Source organism: Vipera berus (assembly GCF_964194415.1).
Source record: "Vipera berus genome assembly, chromosome: Z".
Classification (NCBI taxonomy): domain Eukaryota; kingdom Metazoa; phylum Chordata; class Lepidosauria; order Squamata; family Viperidae; genus Vipera; species Vipera berus.
The window spans coordinates 60,322,095-60,339,659 of NC_138205.1; the positions used below are offsets into that span (position 1 = coordinate 60,322,095).

The window sequence follows — 17,565 nt, forward strand, 5'->3', positions numbered from 1 at the left end:
CGAAAGGCTTAAAAGGTTACTAAACAAATTTATACATATGGATCAAAATGGGTTCCTGCCCAAAAGACAGATTAGAGACAATATGCGAATTATATTAAACACATTAGAATAGTATGAAACACATCCCGAAAAACAGATGGCATTGATGTTTTTGGATGTGCAGAAAGCATTTGACAATGTGAATTGGCAATTCATGATAAGACAATTACAGATAATGGATTTTGGGGAGAAATTTATAAATGTAATTGAAGCAATCTACAATAAGCAAATAGCCAAAATAATGATTAATGGAGATATGACTGAAAAGATTAACATTATGAAGGGAACAAGGCAGGGATGCCCTTTATCCCCATTATTGTTTGTATTGACACTAGAGATACTAAATAGAACTATAAAACAGAATAAGGATATAAAAGGTATGAAAGTTAAGAGAGAAGAATATAAGCTACAAGCTTTTGCAGATGACTTAGTATTTATCTTGGAGGAGCCACTGGAGACAGGACCTGTATTAATAGAACAAATAGAAAAATATGGTGAGGTAGCAGGTTTGAAGATTAATAAAGATAAAACAAAAATGTTAGTGAAAAATATTACTGAAAAACAAAACAAAAAGAATTGATGGGAAAGTTAGAGATACAGATTGTAAAGAAGGTAAAATATCTGGGGATTCACCTGACAGCAAGATGTACAACAATTAAAGAAGATAACTATTACAAATTGAAAAGACAAATCGAAGTAGATTTGGATAAATGGAAAAAGGTACAACTATCATTAATGGGCAGGATCACAATAATCAAAATGAATATATTACCATGATTGTTGTTTTTGTTTTCAACAATACCAATAAGATTGGAAAAGAAATATTTTGAGGGGCTAAATAAAATAATTTTGAAATATATTTGGCAGGGGAAAAAGGCAAGGATTAATTTAAAACTGTTACAGGATGCAAGACTCAGAGGTGGGTTTAGCTTATCTAATTGGGAATTATATTACCAGGCTGCAGTAATGTCATGGATGAGAGAATGGATTTTACTGAGGAATACTAGATTATTGACCTTAGAGGGACATGATTTACAGTTGGGATGGCATGCGTTCATATGGTATGGGAAAAATAGAATACACAGCTATTTCCAGAGACATCATATCAGGAATTCTTTATTGATGGTTTGGGAGAAAATAAAGAGGAAGAATTACTTGAGGATTCCAGATTGGCTCTCAATGATGGAAGCGTTAATACACCCCAATATGTTTAACATGGGAAACATTATAAGATATAAAGACCTACTAGCAGACATGGGGAAGCTGAAAACCAAAGAACAATTAGAGGAACAAGGAATAAAGATGGATTGGTACATGAGAACGCAAATACAATCTAGATATGAAAAAGATGCTAAAATAGATGGTTTTAATTTGGGGAGAACAGAGTTAAATGAAATACGGGAACTGAAGAAAAATATTAAAAATGTATAGCTACTTATTATATAGGGAATTAGAGGAGGAGCAAGTTAAGGAGTCAATGGTAAAATGGTCAAGAAATTTTGGATATACGATTGAATTAGATAGATGGCAGCAATTGTGGGAAAGAAACTATAAACTGAGAATGTTGACAGCGTATTAAGAAAATATGTACAAGATGTTCTACAGATGGCATATGTCTCCAGAAAGACTAGCTAAAATGTTTAAGGACAGATCTATGAAATTTTGGAAATGCCACCAAATACCAGGCTCTTTCTATCATATGTGGTGGACGTGTGCAGAAGGTAAAACCTACTGGAACATAATCAAATCATGGATAGAAAAGATGATACAACAATGTATAGAATTAAGACCAGAACTATTCCTGTTGGGTATTTTACCAGAGAAATATAGCAAAGAGAACACATATTTGATTATTCATATAACCACTGCAGCTAGGATTGTGTTTGCACAAAACTGGAAGGCACTGAAAGCTCCTCCAGAAGAAGAGGTGATCTGGAAAATAATAGAATGTGCGGAAATGAATAGATTAACAATGATAATTAAAGATAAGACAGAGTCAGAGTATTATGAAATTTGGGGAAAATTTTATGAGTGGGTGAAAAAGAGAATATGCTTAAAAGACGGCTAACACTAATTTAGATGGAAGAAAAATGAGGAGATAAGGATATTATCATACCTAATATAGACATTGAAAATCTAAGGAGAGGAGCTGCTTGGACATCACCCCTGAATTGTATTGAAAGAGGAATGGGAGGGAAGAAAGGAGAGGAGAGAGGGAAGAGAGTAGAGGAGGGGGAAGGAAGTAGGAAGGTTGGAGGGAAAGAGGAGGAGAAGTGGGGAGAAATGGGAGGGGAGTGGTGAGGGAAAGAGGAGAGGAGAGGAAGAAGAGGGAAGTAGGAAAGAAAGGAGAAAGGGAGAAAGAAAGTAGAGAAGAGGGAAGAGAGAGAAGGAGGGTGGATACAGTGAAAGGGGAAATGGACGAGCAGCACCCAAACTTACGTGTATGTATTTATGTATGGCAATATATTTGTTGACTTGTTTGTGGAAGAAATGGGAAAATAAAATTGTGTGTGTGTGTGTGTGTGTGTGTGTGTAATATATATATGTTTTCTGAGGTTTTCGTGGGTGTCTGTATGTGGACCTTTGGTCATTCGGGTTTTTTCCCGCGTAGAAATGAAGGTGTAGGCGCAACGTTTCGACGGAATCCCATCCGTCATCATCAGGCTGGTGGCTTCTGCTTCCTTCTTCTGGGAGAAGCATGTGGTAGTGGCTGTTTGTTCCTCTTTTTTAAACTGCCAGAGGGGGTGTGTTCTGTGGGTGGAGGTGTGCTCTGATTGGGTGGGTGGGGGATTAAGTGTGTTTTGATTGGGTGGGAGTGTGTTTTGAATGGTGGGTGTGTTCTGATTGGGTGGGGGTGTGTTATGAGTGGATGGGCTGGTCTCAGCTGCCAGCCTTAGACCTGAGCTGGTGAGTTGTGCTGCTTTTGTTTGGCATCAAAACAGCATTCTACAAAGACAGAAAAATATCCACCATCCTAAGAAACCCCAAAGACACAATTGGGTTAGAAAACCAAGGAGTATACGAAATCCCATGCACCACCTGCCCCACCACATACATCGGACAGACCAACAGAAGAATAAGTGCACGCATTGAAGAGCACAAAAACTCACTCAGAAAGGGAGAACAAACTTCATCCCTGGTCCAACACTTTGAAGCCACGGGACATGAAATTGATTTAAAAAAACCAAAACTATCGCCAAAATCGAACATTTTAACAACAGAATAATCAGAGAAGCCATTGAGATAGAAAAAGGCCCCCACAGCATGAACAAACGAGATGATACCTCTCGCCTACCAGCCATTTGGAAACCCGCCTTGATTGACAGACGAGTCCCAACCACCAAGAATGATACCAGACCCAAACTCATGATAACATCACATGACATCACCACCACACAACCATTCAAAAAGCAAATCCGAACCCACAATGATAACGACGCACAACCACAAAACAGAAACCTAACTACAGCTGCAACATCAGCCACTTTAAACCCCTCCAAACCACACAATAAGCAAACTGACACCCACTATAAAAACATGGCACCACCACAAACACGAAGCCGAACAAAAGCAGCACAACTCACCAGCTCAGGTCTAAGGCTGGCAGCTGAGACCAGCCCATCCACTCAAAACACACCCCCACCCAATCAGAACACACCCACCATTCAAAACACACTCCCACCCAATCAGAACACACTTAATCCCCCACCCAATCAGAGCACACCTCCACCCACAGAACACACCCCCTCTGGCAGTTTAAAAAAGAGGAACAAACAGCCACTACCACATGCTTCTCCCAGAAGAAGGAAGCAGAAGCCACCAGCCTGATGATGACGGATGGGATTCCGTTGAAACGTTGCGCCTACACCTTCATTTCTACGCGGGAAAAAACCCGAATGACCAAAGGTCCATATATATATATATATATATATATATATATATATATATATATATATATGTATGTATGTATGTATGTATGTATGTATGTATGTATGTATGTGTAAATTTTTTGGATATATATATATATATATATATATATATATATATATATATATATATATATATATATATATATATAATATTTATGTATATTATATATAAAATTACTGGTCAATAAAGGGCAAAGTATTTGGAGAAAAAAAAAGAAAGTTGAAGGTTTTTCCACTTTTCCAAATCCAACTTTATTTGTTTTTAGCAGTTTTACATAGTTATCTTCTTTTACTGTTACACATCTTTCTGTTAGATAAATTCCCAAGTACTTAACTATTTTAACTATTTAAATATTTGTTTTTTGTTAGTTGATTTTTTTTGTTTTTCTGTTAAATTCTTTGTTAGCACTTTGGTCTTTTCTCTGTTTATTGTCAACCCTGACACTTTTCCAAATTTTTCCATTTTCTCCAGAAGTTTAGTGCTTGTTTCCAGTGGATCTTCCAGTATAAAACCAAGTCATCTGCAAATGTTTGCAATTTGTATTTTTCATCTTTTATCTCCAGTCCATTAATTTCTGTATCTTTTCTGATGTTTCTATTCAATACTTCCAATGTTAGTATAAACAGTAATGGAGATAATGGGCATCCCTATCTTGTGTCCTTTTTAATATTGAGGTTTTCTGTATGATCTCCATTTACAATTATTTTGGCAGTCTGTTTACAATAAATTGTTTTGATTACATTTATAAAGTTTTCCCCAAAGTCCATTTCTGCAAACTGCTGAAACATAAATTGCCAGTTTACGTTGTCAAATGCTTTCTGTGCATCAAGAAATATTAAAGCCATCTGTTTCCCTGAATGAATTTCATAATACTCTAATGCATCTGGAATCATTCTTAAATTATTATTTATCTGTCTTTTAGGTAAGAAACCATTTTGATCTGTGTGTATAAATTCGATCAAAAATCTCTTTATTCTTTCTGCCATTATTGAAGCAAGGATTTTGTAATCTACATTTAATAATGATATTGGTCTATAATTTTTTATTTGTGTCTTCTTTAGGTATTAAGGTAATATTAGCTTCAGTACATATATTTGGTATGTTAGCCTCCAAGAGAATTTCATTACACAGTTCTTTCAGTATCAGATTTAATACATTTTGTAGTGATTTATAAAACTCTGCAGGTAATCAATCTGGCCCAGGAGTCTAATCCTCTTTTTTTTGCCTTTGTGTAGCCTCTATAATCTCCATCATTGATATTTTTCCATTTAATATGTTTCAAATGCGCATGCCCAAGATGGCGGACATGCTTGGGTGAGCTCCGTGGTGAGCTCCAGCTATCTTGGCGTCCTTGGAGTCCTCGGAGTCTGAAGGGGGGCTGCAGAGGTGTTTCCCCTCTGCACTGGAATTTGCTGAGCTGAAAGAGCTAGGAAGAGAGATGGCTGATATTTCCATCGGCGATGCAGACCCGTTTTGAAGCGCTCCAGCGTTTTCTGTTTCGGAGTGTTTTCCAGCGTTTTCTTCCTCTTTGGAGGCCCTCTGTGGAGCGGTAAGCTGCTGCGGCTTGGAGGACTCTGAGCAGCTGTTTCTCGGAGCCATAGAGCTGCGGCCTAGAGCGGCCTCCAGAACACGGAACGCTGAAAGCTGAGAGTATGCGAAATGGCTTTTTGCTCATGTTGTTTGCTGTTTGATGGACACTGGGAGTCTGTTTCGTGCCTGTCTCTGGCGAAGGGGACCTTCGGCTGGGCATTGGATTTCTGGCGCTGCACGCTGTTGGTTAGGTGGCACAGGTCAGCTTGTGGTGCTCATGTCCTTTGGCCATTTGGATTTCAGCTACCTGGCTGGGATTCACCTGCTGTTTCAGCCTTCTTTGCTTTTCTCGCTTTGGAGAAGATTCTTGTGACTGGAACTTTTGTCATCTTCAGGTTATGTCAGTTAATTGCTGCTCTAATTCCTCTCTTCCCCTCACGAACCCACCGAACCCATCAGACTCAGAAGGTCTTGGAGCTGAGCCACTGTGAGAGGGTGGCTCAGCTATACCATCAATTGCACCACCCTATACCATCGGCTATCTCCCTAGAGGTGAGAGATCTAGGGAGGTATGCCTTATTTGGATTGGTATTCTGTCCGCTTCTGGATAGGTTTGGGCCCTCTGTGAGAGAGAGGTGCCCGATCTGTCTCGGGAGTCACCTGGCCAGCTCAAGTGGCAGGGAGCTGGTGGACTGGACATTGTTGATCTTCTATCTTACATCTTTCCGAGTGACTATGGGACTGCCTGGCTGGATCTACCTGAAAAATGGTTTTATCCTACTCAAGCACGGACTTATTTGCGCTCAGGGGTGCCCCCCCTTCCTGGGTGTGACCCGCCTTTATTTCAATCTATCCTCTTGATGACGGGCCCAATTACTGGGACCCTGAGAGATGGTTGGGCAAGGACAGGAGCCTCCATCACAAATTTAATAAGAGGCCCCTGGTGCACTTTTTAGCTCAATTTTTTGTGGGGTTAGGGAGGGGGGAGGGTTCTAAAAAGGTTTGGTTGGAGATTGGGGGGGTTCCACCAACCGTTTCTCAGACCAGGCCGGGGATTGATCACGCCATGGTGGGGCTTGGGTTGGGGGCCTACGGGGCCCCGGAGCGGGGTGTGGGATTGCCTATTCCCACGGCGGTAGGGAATGGCCGCAGGTGTATGAACAGAGGGCCGTATCAATATCTGGGAGTGCGTCCCCGCTGTCTTCAAGCGGTGATGCGCTCCGACCCTCTGATTTTGGCCCGTGGTACCGGGAGCGAGGATGAGCAGCCACCTGAGCTCAGGCCCGTGTATTTTAATGCCAGGTCCATAATGAATAAGGCTCCTCTCATTCGTGAGTTGATTGAGGAGGAGCATGCGGACCTGGCTTGCATTACGGAGACCTGGTTGGGCCCAGAGGGCGGGGTCCCCCTGGCTGATCTTTGCCCATCAGGCTTCCGGGTGCTGCACCAACCTTGGGCCCAGGGTAGGGGCGGTGGAGTGGCAGTAGTTGCGAGGGAGACCTTATGTCCGCGGGAGGCCACCATGGTCCAGATAGTCGGGTGTGAGTCCCTCCTCCTGAGATCTGGCACTAGAGCTCAGTTGGGCTTGCTGCTGGTGTACTTTTCGCCTAGTTGCGTAGCAGCAGCCCTGCCTGAGCTTCTCGATATCCTCTCAGGGTTGGTGGTTGAGTTCCCCAAACTTATGGTCTTGGGTGACTTCAACCTACCATCCCTGGGGGGATCATCTGAGTTAGCTTGGGAGTTCATGGCTTCCATGACGGCCATGGACCTGATGCAGGTTATTCAGGGCCCAACTCATGGGGGGGGGGTGTCACACGCTCGATTTGGTTTTTCTATCCAGATGGTGGTTAGATGATCTTGGTGGGGGTTCTCCAATTATTACACCCCTGTCATGGACTGATCATCTTCTCCTGTGGCTGGTCTTCTGTTTTGCCACTCCCCGTTGTGGGGTTGTTGAGCCAATGAGATGGTTCCGCCCTAGGCGCCTGATGGACCCTGAGCGCTTCCAGGCGGCACTTGGGCCCCCACCTGCCTCCTTTGCCCATAGCTCGGCCGATGCCCTAGTGGAAGCCTGGGAAAGGGCGGCCACAGAGGCACTCGACCAAGTTGTACCTATGCGGCCCTTGACCCAGCGCAGATCCCAATAGGCTCCATGGTTCTCCATTGAGCTCCGGGAGATGAAGCGTCGGAGACGGGGCCTAGAGAGCTGTTGGAGGTCCAGCCAATCCGAATCCGACCGGTTATGACTAAGGTCGTTCACGAGAACTTATCTCGTGGCGATGAGGGTGGCAAGGTCTAACCACTTTGCCACCCTCATTGCGTCCGCAGATAATTGCCCAGCCGCCCTGTTTAGAGTAACTCGCTCCCTCCTTAATCAGGAGGTGAGGGAGGAGCCCTTGCAGGGTCATGCCGAGGAGTTTAGTCGATATCTGTCGGACAAAATCGCTCGGATCCGGACCGGTCTGGACTCCGACTGGGCAGAGTCTGATGAGGATACGGGCAGTCTTGTCGATGTTATCTGGGAGGAGTTCGATCCTGTGACTCCTGAAGACGTGGACAGGATCATGGGGAAACTGAGCTCCACCACGTGTTTGTTGGACCCGTGTCCCTCCTGGCTGATTTATGTGGCCCGGGATGGGACACGAGGCTTGCTCCAGGCAGTGATAACTGCTTCTTTGAGTGAGGGTAGCTTTCCCGCCGCCTCGAAGGAGGTGGTGGTGAGACCCCTCCTCAAGAAGCCTGCCTTGGACCCAGCAATATTAAACAACTTTCGTCCAGTCTCCAACCTTCGCTTCCTTGCGAAGGTTGTTGAGAGCATGGTGGCGCAGCAGCTCCCTTTGTTCTTGGATGAAGCTGATTATCTAGACCCGTACCAATCGGGCTTCAGGCCCGGGTACAGCACGGAGATGGCTTTGGTCACACTGGTGAATGATCTCTGGCGGGCTCGGGACAGGGGTTGCTCCTCTGTCCTAGTCCTTTTAGACCTCTCAGCGGCTTTTGATACCATCGACCATGGTATCTTGCTGCGACGTCTCAGGGGGTTGGGAGTGGGAGGCACAGTTTTTCAGTGGTTCTCCTACCTTCTGGGACGTTCGCAGTCGATGTTGGCAGGGGGGCAGAGGTCGACCTTGAGGCCTCTCATTTGTGGGGTTCCTCAGGGATCGGTCCTCTCGCCTCTCCTGTTCAACATCTATATGAAGCCGCTGGGTGAGATCATTCGTGGTTTTGGAGTTGGGTATCATCAGTATGCTGATGATACCCAGCTTTTTATTTCGACCCCAAACCACCCCAGTGATGCCCTCGACGTGATGTCCCGTTGCCTGGACGCGGTCTGAGTCTGGATGGGGAGGAACAGGCTTCGGCTCAACCCTGACAAGACTGAGTGGCTGTTCATGCCGGCATCCTGGGAAATTCAGATTACTCCATCTCTTGCCATGGGGGGTGAGCTATTACCCCCCGTAGATAGGGCGTGCAACTTGGGGGTCCTCCTAGACTCACAGCTCTCTTTAGAAGAGCATATTGGAGCTGTGACTAGGGGGGCCTTTGCCCAGGTTCGCCTGGTGCGCCAGTTGCGGCCCTATCTGGACCGGGATGCCTTGCGTACAGTCACTCATGCACTTGTGACCTCTTGTCTGGACTACTGTAATGCTCTCTACATGGGGCTGTCCTTGAAGACCACTCGGAGGCTCCAACTGGTGCAGAATGCAGCCACGCGAGTTGTGTTGGGAGTCTCCCGATACTCCCATGTTACACCTTTGCTCCGCGAGCTGCATTGGCTGCCGGTTGTCCTCTGGGTGAGATTCAAGGTGTTGGTAATGACTTACAAAGCCCTACATGGCATGGGTCTGGATTACCTACGGCAACACCTGCAGCCGGCATCAACTTCCCTCCGTCCAGTGCGCTCCTACAGAGAGGGCCTCCTCAGGGTGCCTCCGATCAAAGAATGTTGATTGGTGGCCCCTAGGGGGAGGGCGTTCTCTGTGGGCACGCCAGACCTGTGGAACTGCTTGCCGGTCGAGCTCTGGATGGCCCCCGACCTTCGCTCCTTCCGGCGGGATCTAAGAACTTATTTATTCCAGCAATCCGGCCTGGTTTGATGGGTTAAGGGTTGCGTTTTTAACATGGTTTTAATTACTGTTTATATCGGGCATAATATTTAATTGTTTTTTAACTTTTGTACTTCGTTTTTAATATTTATTGCCCTGTACACCGCCCTGAGTCCTTCGGGAGAAGGGCGGTATAAAAATTTTATAAATATAAATATAAATATAAATGTTCTCCGGAATTTTTGGTAAGTCTGCTTTTTCTAAGTACTGCTGTATTTTTTCTTTTGGAATTTCCTCTGCCTTATAGAGTATCTCATAGTAATTTTTAATACTTTTTTTGATTGTATCATTTTGAAACTGTAATTCACCTTTTGGATCTTGCAGCTTGTTTATCAACTTTTTCTCTTTTTCTTTTTTCAGTGTACTCTATATGCTAACCATCTCCCCGGCTTGTTGGCATTTTCAAAGAAATTCTGTTTAGCCCTTTTAATCTGTTGAGCCATTATTTCCATCTCAGCTAAATTTAATTTATGTTTTATTATCTCCATTTGTTTCTTAAGTATTTTCTTTTGTGGATCTATTTGTAATTCTGATTCTAGCTTTCCAAGTTCTTCCTTCAACTTTAACTGTAGTTGTTTATTTTCTTTATTCTTTTTAGCAATATAAGTTATAGCCAACTCTCTGAAATATGCTTTAGCTGTATCCCACACATTTTGAAGCGATGTTTCTTCTTTCTTGTTTATTTTGAAGAAAAAATCCATTTCCTTTGTCGCTAGTTGTAAGAATTCTTTTTCTTTCAATATAGATTTATTCAAGGACCATCTTAATTTTTTCTTAGTTCCTCTCCAAGTCAACTTTATTGGGTTATGGTCTGCCCAAACATTAGTTTCTATCTCAACTTATTGTATCATTGTTTTAAGTTCCAAAGATGTCCTTGTTATATCAATTTTAGACCATGATTTATGTCTATTTGAATAAAATGTATATTGTAATTTCTTTGGATTTTTCTCTCTCCATATATCTTGAATACAGAGTTCTTCTGCCATTTTAAAAAATGCTTTAGGTAATATATTTCCTCCTTTTCTCCCTTGTTTGGCGTTTTTGTAGTCCAAAGTTCCATCTGCTATTGCATTAAAGTCTCCCCTTATACAAAGATTTTGACAATTTAAATCTAGTATTTTTTGTATAGTTTTTGATAAAATTGTTCTTGTTTATCATTTGCTGTGTATATTGCTACCATCATTATCTGTTTTTGATCCATCATTATTTCCACCATTAATATTCTCCCCTCTTCATCCGCGTAAATTTGTTTGGGATTCATCATTTCTTTAATGTACAGAGCTAATCCTTTTTTCTTTTGAAGTGCTAATGCAAAGTAAAGTTTACTGATTTTGTAATTGTTGTTCTAAAAATTTATAATGTTGTCTCTTAATGTGTGTTTGTTGAAGACAAATTATATCCAATTTTAATTTTTGTGATCGTGTAAAGATTTTTCTCCTTTTTGAAGGAGAATTTAGTCCATTTATATTCATTGACAAAATCCCATTCTCCTCCATCTCTTTCAGTTATATCTAGGTCTTAATCTTCTAGTAAATCTTATCTGTCTCTGATCTCTTGGTCTTGCTCCTTCTTTTGTATATGTGTTTTTGATTTCTTCCTCTTCTCTTTGTTTAACTGCTCCTTCTACTGCCATTTCTTCTTGTTTCTTTGTTTCAGGGTCACCTCTTTCAAAAAATGTTCTGTGTTTGTTGAAGAATTCCATTGCTTAAAGTGGCATGTCCAGTCTACATCTTTCCGTATTCCAGTAAGTTAAAATCCCTTTTGGAATCAGCCATCTGAAATTCACTCCTTTTTCAATTAGTTTCCTGGTCAGAAACTGATATTCTCTTCGGGATTCTCTTATTCTCCTTGGAATTTGTTTGAGGACTACAATTTCTTTTTCTTTGTATTTCAAAGGTTCATCTCTTACTTTTCCAAAATTTCGTCTCTTGTAGATCATTTAAGAAATCTAACATGCACTTCCCTGGGGACTTTGTTTCTTCTAGCATACTTTGAGTTGACTTGATAGATCTGGTCTAATTCTCCTTCCACTTTTTGTTTCCCAGTTCCTAATGCATCTGCCAATAGTTTGGTTATCAAGCCTAGGAGATCCTCTTCTTATCTTCTATTATATTTTGAAATCTTAAAAAGTATGAGGCTTTTGAGTTTTCTAGTTGTTCATTTATTTGGATCAACTTCTAATTTTCATCTTTTAGGACTTCTAGTTTCTGGTCAACCTCAGTTGATTTATCTTCTATTTTTTGGATTTTTTGTTGATTATCTGTGATCATCTGTTTAAAATGTTCAAATTGAAAATCCATATTGTTAATTTTTTGATTCATTTTATCAAAATCACTTTTCAACTCCTCATGGTTTTTCGACCACCATGTGAGTAGCGATTGCCTCTTGAATAGCTTGTAGGGTCGCTTGGGTGTCCTTTTGGAAGGTATCAGTCTTTTCTTGTTGAAGCATTGCAGCAATTGATCTCTGATAGACTGGACTTGCAGAAGCCGAAGAAGGAGCAGAAGATCCTTTTCCCCCCAACTTTAGATAAGTTAGGGGCACTCATCTTTAAATCATACGTTGTAATCCACCAAATGAGTCAGAATTTATAATCCAATAAGCTCCTAACAAATAGGAGAGGTAAACCATAGAAATAATAAATAGTAAAAAGAACAGAAGGGCAAAGAGAAAAAAAAGAAAAAAGAGGAAAAAATACCAAGATTTATAATCCAAAGTATTTTGTTTAGAGGGGTTTCTTGTTATACATTCTTTCAAAACAGGTTGTAAAGATTCCAGATCAAGCTGTATTTGTAATCCAGGGAAGTCCAATGACTTCAAACACAGTTTTTATTTATAATTATAATCCATGCTGTAAGACAGGGAAATCCAAAAAGATTCTTTCTTTCCCAGCCAGTCTTTAGGACTTTAAATTCCAAGGTCACCAAGATGTTTAAAATATAAGCAATGTCTGGGCATAAAGACAAGTTTTACTCCAATCAGAACAAACTCCGTATAGGTCTCAGTTTTGCCACTAGATGTCATTAGATGTCCATTCCCACTATACTTTGAAAAAGTTTCTTTAAGAAGTTAGAAAACCATTGCTTTTCAAACCAAAGATAAAGGGAAAAAAATCTATAAAACCAAAAGTTTTCCAAGTTATCCTTCTTTTATGCCTCAGTCAGCTTCACATTATTGTTCAGTTTAATTACCCCAAAGCTTAAACCACTGCTTATAGTTCAGGAGGGAGGAGTAAAGAAACCCCTCCTCCCTGGAGCTAGGGGCTTTGTTTCTAAATGCTGTTGGAATGCTGGGAATGCTGTTTCACAGAACTGGTTTCCACTTGTAGAGAGATAAAAAAAGGTAATCTCACCCAGATCGGCTGTTTGTCTTTCGCTTTAAAATTCTTTGTCTCCGAGGTTCAGCTGCTTGTGGCAGACCGCATGGGTGCGGTCAGCCTTTCTTCCTGCCAGTCCTGAGGGGTCCTTTGTATCAAGCAGGCCAGCTACTGCTGGCCTGCGATCTGCAAAGTTTCACCCTTTGGCCAGTCACTTCTATGAGGCAACCTTTGGTCTTATTGGACTCCTCAGCTGGTAGAAATCGGACTTGGTGAAGGAAGATTCATTCCCCAGTGCCCATCTTGCAGCAACGTCCATGGGATTTATTTATTTATTTATTTATTTATTTACTTACTTACTTACTTACTTACTTACTTACTTATTTACTTGTCTGTCACATTTATATAGTCACCCATCTCATGTAGTTACTCTGGATGGTGTAAAAAACAAAACAATCTGTATTGATAAAAACCAATTAAAAATCAACCAAAATACATTAAAAAGATAAAAACAGAATGGTGAAAAAACATACAGAAAGTGCATTTAATCAGTCACCATGTAACCATCTAGCAATGCACTATGTCAAGAGATCATCAGGCCAGTTTACAAAAACATGGTTTGAGAGCCTGCTGGAGGGCCAACATAAATGCGGTAAAATATCAGGGAGCATTTTGTTATTGTTTCAGGTAAGTTTATACTAAATGGTTTTGAAATGTCACATTAATAAATTTTGATGGTGGTTTGTTCATCTGATTACAGGAAACAGTGACAATGGATTCTTCAGGAAATTTATGTTCTGTAATAGTGGCACCATCATTATCTCTTGGGAACATACCAAGGACAACTGCAAGCTCTGAAATAAAGAAGCGGAGAGCACCTCCTCTACCAGTAATTCCACCCTTTTCAGGTGGGGAAGCTGACAGAGAAGAAAAAATGCCAAGTCCGGTAAGAAACATAATTTAGATACAAATTGAATGATAAGTATTCAGAAAATTTCCTGAACTGCAAGTGCGAGCTGGATAAGATAATAGAAAATGACCAATAAACAGATAGTACAATATTTAATGTCTGATTAAATCCCTTACAAAAATACTTTAAAGAAAATAAGTAGTCACAATCTGAAATTATTAGAGCATGGTCAGCCAGTATTCAGTTGATGCAATTGCTGTTAAAAGTTTGATTCCTGCTCAGAAAGCCTAAGTTGAGTAACAGATTCAGGGTTTAAGAGAGTTAGAATATAGAATAGAATAGAGTTGGAAGGGACTTTGGTGGTTTTCTAGTCCAGCCCCCTGCACAGGCAGGAGAACCTATACCAGTGATGGCAAAACTTTTAGAGATCGAGTGCCCAAACTGCAACCCAAAACCCACTTATGTATCATTGGGTGTCAGGTGGGCGTGGCCCTTTGGGTTGGTGTTCCCAATTGGGTGGGCATGGCTGCAGTGGTAATGGCAGACTGGGTTGACCTAAAAAGTTCAATCAATCAATTCCAACTTTGCAAGAACTTTTTTTTTCCTGCGAGAAGTTGAAATTGATTGATTGATTGAACCTTTTTTTTGTACATGACAGTGGAGGCCTAAAGTGAAAAGGTTTTATAAAGCCCAGCTGAAGGTCTAGGACTGAGGCAACAGCGCGTGTGCCCACAGAGAGGGCTCAGCATGCCACCTGTGGCACCTGTGCCATAGGTTTGCCATCACGGACCTATACCATCTCAGACAAGTTACTATCCAGTCTCTTCTTAAAAAGTGATGGAGCAGTGATGGAGCACCCAGTGATGGATGCACCCACTATTTCTCAAGGCAAGCTCTTCCACTGGTTAGGAACTTTCTCCTTAATTCCAGGTTGCTTCTCTCTTTGATCAACCATTATTTCTTGTCCTGCCCTTTGGTGCTTTGGACAATAATTTGACACCCTCTTCTTTGTGAAGCCTCTCAAATACTGGAATACTGCTATCATGTCTCCCCTATTTCTTCTTTTCTTTAGTCTAGCCAAACCCAAGTCCTGCAACCATTCTTCATATGTTTTAGTCTCCAGGCCTTTGATCATCTTAGTTGCTCTTCTCTGAACTTTTTCCAAGGTCTCAACGTCTTTTTTGTAGTATGGTGACCAAAATTGATTGCAGTATTCTAGGTGTGATCTCACTAGGGTTTTATAAAGCGGTACCAATACTTTGCATGATCTTGATTCTATGCCTCTGTTTATGCAACCCAGGATTGTATTAGCTTTTTTGGCTGCTGCTGCACATTGCTGGCTCATAGTCAGGTGATCATCCACTAGAACTCCAAGGTGCCTCTCACAGTTACTGTTTTTGAGCCAGGTCTCGCCTAATCTGTACTTGTACCTTTGATTTTTCCTGCCTAAATGTAAAACTTTGCTTTTCTCCACATTGAAACTCATTTTGTTGGATAGGGCCCATTGTTCCAGTTTGTCAAGATCTTTTTTGAATCCTGAGCTTGTCTTCTGTGGTGTTGGCTATTCCTGCCAGTTTAGTGTCATTTGCAAATTTGATGAGTTCCCCTTCTATCCCCTCATCTAAGTCATTGATGAAGATATTGAAGACTACTGGGCCTAAGATGGAGTCTTGTGGTACCCCACTGCTTACTTCTTTCCATGTGGATGTAGTACCATTGAGGACTACTCATTGAGTATGGTTTGTCAGTCAGCTACAGATCCATCTGATGGTGATGTTGTCTATTCTACCTTTTTCTAGCTTATCAAGAAGTAGATTGTGGTCTACTTTGTCAAATGCCTTACTGAAATCTAAGCATACTATGTCAATAGCATTTCTCTGATCTACTAATTCGGTCCTTGGAATTTTTGTGTAAACTGGTATTGGTATTGGTCTCACACTTGGTATTGTGTGAGACCAATACAATTGGTATTGGTCTCACACTGTTTCAGGAATTTTTCCCTTGGGAGAAGGCTTTGCAATAGGCTCCTTCCCATAATTTTTCTGAAATGAGGTGATACATATCACTTTGGTTTTTTTTATAAGTTTTTTATAGATTTTCCAATATTACAATAGTATCTTTGAAAAGCAACATGGTGTCTGGTTTACAATAGTTCCATTTCATACAAATACATATTATTACAAATCTCCAATATGTTATAACCAGAATTTCCTCTCTTTTTTCCTTTGATACATATTATCTCTTATCTAAATAAACATACTTCTTATTATTATCCATCAGTTATTAAATAGTTTTCTTACATTTATCAATACTTTAATATATTTTATATTTTAACATTCCATCTTTAAGACATCAAACACCTTATATACTTTGCCAGCTTTAATTTTGCATTGATATTAAAATTAAACATTTGAAGTTTCTCATTTTTATATTTCTAGGTGACCTCCCTTCCCTTTATACAATTCTAATACCTGGTAATATAAATAAACTTTTTATCTATTTCATTTTATCTATTTCATTTCCATATCAATGTTGGTAAAACAATATAATATTCTTGTTTTCATTATAATTTCCACATATTAAAAATTAGCCAAAAACTTCTCCCATTTCAACATTTAATACATCCTTTCGTCCTTTCATATCACTACATTCAAGTATATTGATTACATTATATCATTCTTAACAAATATACATCTTAATCAGATTCATTTAAACAGCTCAATATTACAGTTTAACTTAATATTCATACATCTGAGGGTTTTTTTAATTAGTTAGTATTTTAATCTACTCATCAAAACAATCTCTCATAATCCAAATACAGTCCTGTCTATTTTAGTATTCCATTTCAGGCCTCTTAGATATGTCCATTCTTCTTAAGTCTTATTCTTGGTTTTTCCTTTGCCATATCATTTTTTGCTTCTTTGCTTCAGGGTCATCAAAGAATTCTTGTATTATTATATTGTATTGAAGTGACCCTCCAATCTTCCTTTTTGAAGGGTTGAGGGGTCTAATAAAAGCACCAAATCCTCTTATTATTTTCATCTCTTAATATAGTTGTCCTGGACTGTATAATTTTTCTTCCATTTGCTTTTCATTTTTATCTTCAGACCTCTGTGCTTGTTGAGTAGTTAATTCTTCCATCAATGTATTTAATTGTTCAAATTCTTCTGTTATGCTCTGTCCCAATTAATTATTAGTTGTAATCACAATTTGAGTTTGCTTCTCCAAGACACTTTCTGGTCTCCCCCCCCCCCCCAAATAAGCTCTTATTTCATCGCCGGCTGTAGACAGGAACTAATAAGTTTGGTAGGTTATTTTCATCATACCATAGATTTGTTTTTGTATTTCTTCCATGGTCTCACATCTGGTGTTGAAGGTTAGTCTTATCTTGTTTTTCTAAGGAGTCAGCCAAATCTCCTCTCTGCTTTTTTTTTAAGAGTGTCAGATTGCAATTTCACGTTTGGCCACTGAGTGTCCCCCCAAGCGCTTAGAGAATTTCTTTTCTGTTTCTTTTAGGGAACTATATGTTAATGCCTTTCAATTATTTCTTCTATTTTGGAAGAACAGAGCTAAATTTTCAAATAAAAGTAGGAAGTAAGAAGTAGGTAGTCAAAAGCTTTTAGTCCACAAGTTATAAAGTTCTAGTTGAGTCAATTCATTTTTTCAATGTGTTTTTTTTTTAAAATGCCCCTGGAGGCTAGATCGCCGCACTTTTGAAGGGAGGATTGAAACTC

The 17,565-nt window shown here is 40.4% G+C and overlaps 1 protein-coding gene across 7 annotated transcripts in view; it reads left to right on the forward strand.

Moving 5' to 3' along the window:
• Positions 1 to 17,565, forward strand: part of COBL (cordon-bleu WH2 repeat protein) — a 242,330-nt gene that overhangs the window by 122,687 nt on the left and 102,078 nt on the right. For all 7 annotated transcript variants that reach the window (XR_014028621.1, XR_014028622.1, XR_014028623.1 and 4 more), the window contains one exon: positions 13,682 to 13,867. Coding sequence is in view for 2 of the 7 variants with exons in the window: in XM_081345343.1 (XP_081201469.1) it covers positions 13,682 to 13,867 (186 nt within the window). In the remaining 5 variants the exon portion in view is untranslated. The remainder of the gene's footprint in view (positions 1 to 13,681; positions 13,868 to 17,565) is intronic.